This window comes from Miniopterus schreibersii, assembly GCF_964146895.1.
Source record: "Miniopterus schreibersii genome assembly, chromosome: 1".
In the NCBI taxonomy this organism is placed as follows: domain Eukaryota; kingdom Metazoa; phylum Chordata; class Mammalia; order Chiroptera; family Miniopteridae; genus Miniopterus; species Miniopterus schreibersii.
The window spans coordinates 44,128,833-44,138,891 of NC_138101.1; the positions used below are offsets into that span (position 1 = coordinate 44,128,833).

Here is a 10,059-nt window from a genome sequence, read left to right on the forward strand (position 1 = left end):
AGAAAACAAAACAAATCAGGGACCTTTAAAAGGTGCAAAGCGAACTGAAACGGTCTCCTTCCGCCCCTCAGCCTTACCTCGCCCGTTCCCCCCCACCGGTCTACCGCGGGGAAAAGCTGACGCCCAGATGCCACCCTCCGCCCAGGAGCCGGGAGGGAGGGGCGGCTGGTTTAAGCGAAGGCGAGCCTGCGAGGCCCCCAGCCCGGCCGGGGACGGCGGCGGAGAGGCGGGACTCTTTTTCAGAGCCTGGTAAGCGACGAGGAATCCCTCCGCGGAGAGTCACGTGCCCCGCCCCTTGGGGGTGTCGGAAGCTCAAAACAAATCCAAGGGCTTTGGTTGGGGCTCGGCGCGGGCCGCGGCGGCATCGCCCGTGGGGGGCAGGGCTCGAGGGTCCTGCGCGGCGCCCGGGAGGGTGGGCGCGCGGGGCGCGGGATGAAGCTGGGGCTGTGAGGCCGTGGCGGCCGTGACGGGGGGCAGGGGCCGGATGCCGGTCGGGGGGCACCGCTGAAGCGGCGGGTCCTCGGAGACAGGCCCGGACGCCCCCGCCGCACCCAGTCCCCTCGGGACCGCGACGCCACGGCCCGGTGGGCGCGTCTCCGGCACGGTGAGTGGCCCTCCCCGGGCTTCTTTGTTCGTGGTCGGAACTGGGGGCGGGGGCGGGGTGCCTCAGAGTGCCCACCCCTCAGCCTCAGCGCCAGCTTCGGGGGAGTGGGCGCCGAATTGGGGGAGATGTTAGTGGCATGGATGGAGAGTCGGGGAGCCTCCAGACAGTGCTTTGGTGCCCCCTCCCCCCGTTTTGTCACCGGGATTCGTTGGGGGTGGTGCTTCTTAAATGGACAGCCCCGGGCTCCCACAGTTGCGGAACCGGGGCATCTGCGGTTGGACGGTGTTGTCGGGACTCGGCGGGCTGGGCTTCGGTCACCCGCTGGGCGTCTCGCCGCCCCCCGCTATCTCCGCCCTGGGTCCTCGCCGCTCGGGTACATCCGGAGTCGGAGCCCGGGGCGCAGGGGGAAGGCCCGGGGCTGGGCTCCGGGAGCGGGGCCGTGGTGCGGCTCCCGGGGGCGGGGCTCCGGAGTCTCCTCCCTCCGGGTCTTTGTTCGGTCGCCGGACTTCTCCGCCTGCCCCGGGGTTGTGCAAAGCTGGCCCCCCCGGAACCCGCTGCAGCGGCTGCCCCCAGTGCTTCCCACCGGGCAGAGGCCCCCGTCCTCGCGGCTCCGGGGGGGCGGGCCCTCCGCACGCCGCCGCCCGGGACTTGCTCCCGCTAGTGAACCGCGGGGAGGCCGGGGCGGGCCCGCCGGACTCGGGCGGACGTGGCCAGGGCCCCTCCCCGTGCCACACCCCCGGAGGAGTCGGAGGATCGCGCTGGGACGTGACTGAGCCCCTCGGCTCGTCGCTGGGTGTGCTAGGGCGCCCCTCGCTGGAGGTATTTTCTGCCCTGTCCCCCTGCCCCCTATTCCCGCCTCCCCAAGGATACACTAACTGTGTGGTGTCTTTGCTGCAGATGAAGGATTTGGGGGCAGAGTACTTGGCAGGTCGTGAGGGGGTCCAGCTCTTCGGATTGCTGAACCTCTACCTAGAGCAGGAGCAGAGATCCCAACCTCGAGAAAAAGGGCTGAGCTTGATCGAGGCTACCTCGGAGGTAAGTCCCCGGAGAAGATAACTTGCTCAAGCAGCTGGTAGGGCGTGTAGAGGGTATCCTTTTCTTTCTTTTTCTTTTTTCTTTTTTTTTTAGTTGAATCAAGACTAAAGGCTGACAAGTTTCTTAAAACCGAAATTAGGCTTCTTGGAGTACTAAGATAAATCTTATACTGGGCCAAGCTTTTGTTTCTTAGCTAGAATGAGAGTGATGCTACCTCTAGAGAAGCGTCTCTTCCAATGTGGCACTCCAGTCTGCAGCTTCTGGGTGGGAGACTCCCTGGGAGTTGAGCAGTTCATTTGTGGAAATACCCTTTGCTTATGAAATACTTACTTATTGTAGGTTCTTAAGTGATTAATAAACAAACAAACAAAAAAACCTTCATAAAACAAGCAAGTAATCCTCTATGTCCATTACAGGGAATTGAATTATATTTCTATAACTCTCTGGAAGTGTGGCAACAGTTCACTTTTATATTGAATTGTCGAAGCTCTTTTATGATGTACATTTAAAAACAATGATATTTACACCTTTTTGTATCTGAAAAAGTGTAGTGCTTTAGTCAAATAATATTTCTCTTTCCCCCATATTCTCAAAGGTTATGGGAAAAAATTACTTTATTTGAATCTGTGTGTATTATCCATTTAATTCTAAGAAAATCATAAACTTTGCCTCTTGGTTTTTATTGCAGAATGATAACACTTTGTGTCCAAGATTGAGAAATGCCAAAGTAGAAGACTTAAGGAGTTTAACCAACTTTTTTGGATCTTGCACTGAAACTTTTGCCCTGGCTGTCAATATTTTGGACAGATTCTTGGCTCTTATGAAGGTATTTAATCATTTTTTTATAAATACATCTTCATTTTTCTATATCCAGTGCCTAGTACAATGGCTAGCATAGAAGGGTTTGATAAATATTTGGCAAATGAATGTAATTATGTCACTATACATAAACACTTTTAATAATTGGAACTGTTACCTTTAGTGTGAGATTAAGAGATTACAAAATTAAGTGTATTGTATTTTAAGTTAGGTTTTGCTCTACCTTTCACATACCTTCCCTTTGAAGATGTAACAAAATGAAGACTACTGTATTTTAGGTATTCTCTATATATGTATACAGTCCTTAATCTAAGGTTTTCATTTCCCATCATGTTTTTGTTGGAGCCTAGATGTTTTTAATACTGAAACATAAGTGGAAGTATAGCAGTCTGTTAAAGGTGACCAGCTGCCGTTCCTATAAGTATTTTCAAAGCAGGGAGCCACAGTCTTATTAACAATTACCAGCAACTGTTAGAAAAATGTGGTGATTCTTCTGTCAGCTGCTGGGTCAGTTTTCAGGGCACTGAAAAGAATAGGGCAGCCATCTGCCCATGGCAGCTTTTACATAAGCTTCCCTCTGCAAAACTGATGCAATATTTCTCTTGGGCAAAGTTGCATTGAAGTATGGGATGATTCTTAGAGATAAGTAGATAAGATGATTAAAAGGTAAGTAGATATATTATTTTTATATCCAGAGAAGTAGTCTGTTTCCTAGGAGTTGAAAGCTTTATGTTATTTTGGGGGAGATTATACTATCATGAATTTCATGAGTTTGAAATACAAAGTATACTCAGTGTTAGAAACCTGGCCTTTGAACTTGTATTTAAATTTTTAAAATCTGCATTTAAATTAACTTAAATGCTCAAATTCCTTTTTTTCAAAGAAAGGTTAAGACATTTTAAATTGTGAAAATGATTAAATATAATTGTGGGTAAGGATTAGTACAGGGAAGCAGCTTGTTTGTGTTGTGTCTTAACACAAACAACCATGTACTTTTAGGTGACTGCTTTGCTAAATCAAGTAACATTTGTTACTAGCAGCCTTTTCTGTTTTGTTTTCCAGGTGAAACCTAAACATTTGTCTTGCATTGGAGTCTGTTGTTTTTTGCTGGCTGCTAGAATAGTTGAAGAAGAATGCAATATTCCATCCACTCATGATGTAATCCGGATTAGTCAATGCAAATGTACTGCCTCTGACATAAAACGGATGGAAAAAATAATTTCAGAAAAATTGCACTATGAATTGGAAGCTACTACTGCCTTAAACTTTTTGCACTTGTACCATACTATTGTACTTTGTCATACTTCAGAAAGGTCAGTGGGATTAAGAATAAAAATTTTGTACTTTCAGCATTGCTGTAGTTAACAGTAAAGAATTAGAATGCCAATGAGAGTTATATTTTTACCTCCTCCAAACTTTCAACTTGCACTTTTAATGGCAGGTCCTTAAAATGGTTTAAATCTTTGAAAGTTTAGTAAATATATATTTTGTTTTTCTTTTTCATTGTATAGGAAAGAAATACTGAGCCTTGATAAACTAGAAGCTCAGCTGAAAGCTTGCAACTGCCGACTTACCTTTTCAAAAGCAAAAGTAAGCCACTTTCTTGTTTACATACGATTCACAGTTTCTATTTTTAATTTTTAAAAAAACACCCTTATTTTCCTTAACACTTTTTTTTTCTTGTAGCCATCTGTATTAGCTTTGTGCCTTCTCAATTTGGAAGTAGAAACTTTGAAATCCATTGAATTATTAGAAATTCTTCTGCTTATTAAAAAACATTCCAAGGTAAATATATTTTCAGTTCTTACTCTTTTTTTTTTTAAAATATATCTTTATTGGTTTCAGAGAAAGGAAGGGAGAGGGAGAGAGAGAGAGAAACATCAATGGTGAGAGAGTCATTGATAGTCTGCCTCCTGTATGCCCCCCCAACTGGGGATCGAGCCCACAACCCGGGAATTGAACCGTGATCTCCTGGATCCTAGGTCGATGCTCAACCGCTGAGCCACGCCCGGCTGGGCCAGTTCTTACTCTTTAAAGCAAGTTTTCTTCCTAAATTTCATTTTATTTCCTGTGGTGACTTAGACATTAAGTAATTCTTTATGGGGCTCTTATCTTTTACACTCATTTAAAAAAAATATCTCAAATGTTGAAGTTCTCAAAATGCAGCTTTGACCCAGACAGTATTAAGCTGGAAGGAAACCCAGTCGTTAGCGTAGTTTCTTTCTCCATTCAGATGTCTCTTCTGTAGTATTATTGCAAATTGGTAATACAGTGGTCTGTTCTAAAATACATACTAGGAAGTAGACTTACTAAATATACTAATGGCATTCCATTATATCTTTAGGGCTGAATCATCCCATTAGCAACATTACCAAAACAACATCAGATATGTTTTTCTTTGTAAACCCCTTAGGCCAGCCCAGTAAGTTTCTGGCAGTCATAAAGAGGTGTAAAACAACTAAAGGCACAGTAATTTTTCTTAAAGTAGTAGTCTAGTTGAAGATATATGGAACTTAACATGTAAAGGTGTGTCCTGTCATTTGTGATTCTGTGAGTGCCAGATAATTCTGAACTTAGGGAGTACTTTGGGGTTTTGTTAGCAGAGGAGTAAGGGAGATCATGAGAGGCACTAAGACTGGGAGGCTGTGGACCAAAAGAATCTTGGACAGTGTAAGTTTGGGCAGCAAAGGCTTATGACCAGGAAGCTGGTGGACTGGAAGGGTTTGGGAATTATTTTAGTGTAGGCTTGTTGATAGAATGTCTAGGTGATAGTCACAAGCAGGTGTGAGAATATCTAACTCAAATAGTGGTTTTGGAAGCCAAGCTTGGAAATGAGGCAAGGAGCCACAAATGATCAAGATTTGGACCTAATAATGGAGACAATGTTGGTACCATTGAGGGAAATTTAAGAGAAGTTAATTTGTGATCAAAGAAGTATGGTTTTTACCTTCCAGGTGGTAGATGTCTAGCAGGTATTTAGCAGATTAGAATAAAAACTCAAGATAAATCATAGTTGGAGATCAAGATTTGAAATTTCTCATGAGGAAATAATCGTTGAAGCCATAAGAAACTTGGAATCTTTTACTTAGAGGTTGGTTGAAATTCTGGGTCTTCAGTATTGGCAGTTTCACCTTTAGGAGCCAAGTGAAGGGGAAGGTACACTAGACAGGTAAGAGCACTATCAAGTTGAGGTTTTCAAGAAGAAGGTAGTCAAGACTATTGAAATTTTTAATCCTCACCAGAGAGTGTGGAAAGGGGAGAGAGAGAGAGAAACATTAGTGTGAGAGAGACACATTGATTGGTTGCCTCCTGCACATGCCTGGGGATTTAGCCTGCAACTGAGGTATGTGCCCTGGGCTGGAATTGAACCCGGGACCCTTCAGTCTGAGGGCTGATGGTCTAACCACTGAGCCAGACTTGCTAGGGCAAGAGTATTGAATTTTGCTGAGAGGCCCAGTATAATGGGAATTGAAAGAGGTCATTGGATACCTAGGAGGTGATGTTAGTAGAATGAGAAGGAATGGTAGAAGCAGAATGCAAGTGGGGTTAAGATGTAGCTGGATTAGGTGGAAATGGAGGCCAAGGTGATATAAATTGTCTTCTGTTTGTGCTAAAAGTGTTTTGTCTTTAACAGATAACTTCTAGTTGTGTTTTAGTCATGAATTCATCAGTTTCAATGTAAACCTTTAATGATGCTATCTGGAAACATCTTCATCGAAAATTGACTCCTTGAAATAAACTGGGACACTCCCTGGTGGTGGAGGAACTACACCCTTTTGGGGAAATTCCTCTTCTGTCATACCACTCACTTCTCCATTAGCATATATATGGTATCTTAGTGTAAATGCATATTTTTAGCAATCAAACAGTGCTTTGTTACAGAAACCTAAATTATTAAATTCCTATGCATTGGAATTATTAAAGAATATACTTGATAATTGACTTATTAGAATTATTAAAGAATATACTTGATAATTGACTTATTAATAGACCAGTGTTTTTAGGTCAGTGTGTTTTCTTAATAAGCAAAACTTTCTATGTATTGAATCCTATGTAAATTATCTATACCTATGATGCTCCTCTCCTGAACTAGTGGTTACCAAATTTTGACTGCACACTAGTAATACCTGAGGAGCTTTAAAAAAATCTTTGATTCCCTGGCATGCCCCATATCGATTAAAGAAGAATAATGGGTGGGAGCCAGGCACCAGTATTTTTTTGAGTACAGGGTGATGCCAAGGTGCAGCAAGGTTTGGGAACCACTATTTTAACCTTTTGATTAAAATGTTTTTTTCAGGTTAATGACACTGAATTCATTTACTGGAGGGAGTTAGTTTCTAAATGCCTAGCTGAATATTCTTCTCCTGAATGTTGCAAACCAGATCTTAAGAAATTGGTTTGGATTGTTTCAAGGCGCACGGCCCAGAACCTCCACAACAGCTACTATAGTGTCCCTGAGCTGCCAACAATACCAGAGGGGGGTTGTTTTGATGAAAGTGAAAGGTAAGCAGATTTCCCGGACTAAGTATACTGAAAATGGGACCTGGGAATATTATGAGGCAGCAGAGGAAGTTCCTACTGTAACAACATTTCTTCAGGTGAGGATATTAGCCAAAAGTAGTTAATTATTAAAACAGGTAATAATTTAGAAGTGTGCCTCCCACCCCTTTTCCTTTTTTTTAAAAAAATAGTTTATTAACTTTTAGAGAGGAAGTGAGAAGAGAGAAACATCAATTTGAGAGCAGAACATCCATTGGCCGCCTCCTGCACGCTCCCTAGTGGGGATCGAGCCCACAGCCCGGGCATGTGCCCTGACCAGGAATCAAACCAACCTTTCAGTGCATGGGACAATGCCTAACCAATTGAGCCACATAAGCCAGGGACCCTGTTTTCTTATTTTAAAAAAAAGCCAAAATACCATGCTGTACATTATATCCCCAACATTTATAACTGGAAATTTGTATCTTTTGACCATTTTCACCAACTCCCTCCCTCCTTTCTGACAACTACCAGTCTGTTCCCTGCATCTGTGAATCTCTGAGTTCTGTTTTTTTTTGTTTTGTTTTGGTTTTTCATTTTTAGTGAGATACAGTATTTTTGTCTTTCCTCTGTCTGACGTTCCTCCCTATTAAAAAACTGGCTGTTTCCCATCTCCTTTGTTCTTTGAAATACAGTTTAGTTTTTTTAAAAAAGTGAAACAGCATTCTGGGCTTTTCAGTGTTAGTATGAATTCCTAATATGGTATGTGGGAAGAGGCTGTGGGTTAAATGCCTGGAAACAAAAAAGGGAACCACCACCACAAATGTAGCAGAATTATGTAGGTATTTTTACGGTTTGACAGTGCCATTGTCTTTTTCAGAGTTGATTTTTATTTGTAAAATGAATTATTTAATTGTATTAAATTAGATTGTTTTGTACTATAGTGATAAAGGACCAGAAGTTCCATTTCATAGCTTATTGGTTTTTTTGGTTTGCTATTTGAAAGTGTTAATAATACAATTATTGGTGCATGAAAGACATTAAAACCCTGTGATAGGAGATATGTTGTCCTTAGCCTGCGTTTATTGGATTTAAAATACTTAGAATTGTACAGTTAGTTGATGATAGTTATAAATTGATATAAGAATAATAGTTTGGCAAATAGTAATTTGTTTAAACCTCTTAAGAAAATCTGTATTTTCTAAGGTGATTACAGTAGACTTCACTTTAGGAAGTCCTTACAAGTTAAATTTTCTCGCCGTAAAGCTTAAATTTTGAATATAAAAATCCTGATACTAGAGATACTCGTTTAGCAGTTTTGTTTTGTCTGTAAAACATTTAAGTATATTTAAAATAATGGAACCCTTTTCTTTGTCTCTTTTTATTCTCTTTAGTGAGGACTCTTGTGAAGATATGAGTTGTGGAGAAGAGAGTCTCAGTAGCTCTCCTTCCAGTGATCAAGAGTGCACTTTCTTTTTCAACCTCAAAGTGGCACAGACGCTGTGCTTCCCATCTTAGAAATCTAATTGTTCTGTGTCAGAATTTAAAGTGTGTGTACAGGTTTTAAAGCAATAAATGGGGGAGTAGGTAGTTTTCTGGTCCAGCCCCCACCTAGGCATGAGTTGTGTAGACTGGAATATACCTACCTTCTATTTATTATTCAGATCAGATCTGGCCTATTTTCATATTTAATCCTAAGCCATCAAATGGGTTAGTGCCTCTTGAACAATTAACAATACTTTAGACATTGGCACTTTATTTTTCTCCTTGATCTTTAGCTACTTGGGGAGGAGGGGAAGGTGTTGATACCTTCAATTTATTACTTTTCAAGAATTTTAAAACATGAATAGTATAGCTAGTCCTAAACTTTTTATAAAGCATTCAGGTGTCTTTATTTAAACATCTTGGGAGTGGGCCAGTGCTTGCTTAGCAGGGAAAATAGATAATCCTTTAATGGTTTATCTTAACCCTCCCCCCCCCCCATTCTCAGAACAGATAATATACTCTTAAATGTCAAACACTTTTTTTTCCTTTAAATAATCACTGTCTGATGCAGACTCTATAAACTTGGGAATTATAATGTTGCCATTTCTGTGAATTTTAGTATGTAATGTGTTAGTTGAGGTTTCTGCCAAAGCAGAAATAGTCAACAGGATGTGGTGGTTAGGTAATTGCATTCCTAATGTCAGAGTAGTATTATTTTAATGTTATTAAAACAATCCATAATCTGCTAGTTTTGCATGCACCTGTATGAAAGTAATGCAGGAAGTTGAACAGAACTAGGTAACTATGGAATTGATAAATGTTGATCTAGTAGCACATTTTATCTCATTTTCATATATTTAAAAAAGTCTGCATGATTACATTTTACTTCCTTTGTAATTCACATTTCAAAAATAATGGTATTAGTGTATGGGTGCCAAGATTGAATATGAAGTTAAAAAAACAAAAAATGAAGTGTGTGTAGTGTTACAGTTTTAAGCATATCTGTGTGATGGTACAGCCATAAGAATAGAGGACTTATAAACTCTGTACACATGAAATTTTGTACAGAGAATTTTTTAAACTGTATATGAAAATGTAAATCTTAAAAAATGTACATAAAAATACTGTATTTTTTTACCTTGTGTGTGATAGTCTAGTAATTGCATGTAAATATAATTTATTGTGTATTCTGTATTATAAATCAAACATTGATGACTTGCTTTTTAGTGGTAAGTCAACATCCATAGGGTGTTTTCTGAAGTGGATCTTTTTGAAGTAATAATGGATTACAACTCAAAATAAAAATATTAATGAACTGTACTCCTTGTTTGCAATCACAGCTTAATTTTTTGGTAAAAGAAAAAAGTGCTTGCATTATTTCAATGGGAAGGCTTAAAGTGAGGCTGGAGTGCCTCCAAGATAAGCCCCCTATCTGGTTACCAGAAGTCCTCTAGGTAATATTTCCTTATCACAGTTTGGCCCATAGCCTTGGAGATACCGAAAGTGAATCTGTCATTTGAGAATTGACCTCTCTCTCGGATGGACTCATATTCAACAAAATGCCTATTAATTTGTAGTGAAAGGCAACAGGTATCAAGTAGACCAGAATGCTCAGGTTGGCAGATTAGTACGATCTC

At 41.3% G+C, this 10,059-nt stretch overlaps 1 protein-coding gene across 2 annotated transcripts; it reads left to right on the forward strand.

The window, feature by feature from the left end:
* Positions 1 to 414: 414 nt before the first annotated feature.
* On the forward strand, positions 415 to 9,742 carry CCNG2 (cyclin G2). 2 transcript variants are annotated; one of them, XM_081129407.1, is made up of 8 exons: positions 415 to 604; positions 1,502 to 1,639; positions 2,328 to 2,465; positions 3,521 to 3,771; positions 3,970 to 4,048; positions 4,145 to 4,243; positions 6,756 to 6,961; positions 8,332 to 9,742. In XM_081129407.1, the coding sequence occupies exons 2-8, from the start codon at positions 1,502 to 1,504 to the stop codon at positions 8,453 to 8,455; spliced, it is 1,035 nt and encodes a 344-aa protein (XP_080985533.1). In that variant the 5' UTR covers positions 415 to 604; the 3' UTR covers positions 8,456 to 9,742. The 2 variants fall into 2 exon arrangements, with proteins under 2 accessions (XP_080985533.1, XP_080985534.1); XM_081129408.1 differs by lacking the exon at positions 415 to 604 and adding an exon at positions 1,254 to 1,423.
* The last annotated feature ends 317 nt before the right edge of the window (positions 9,743 to 10,059 follow it).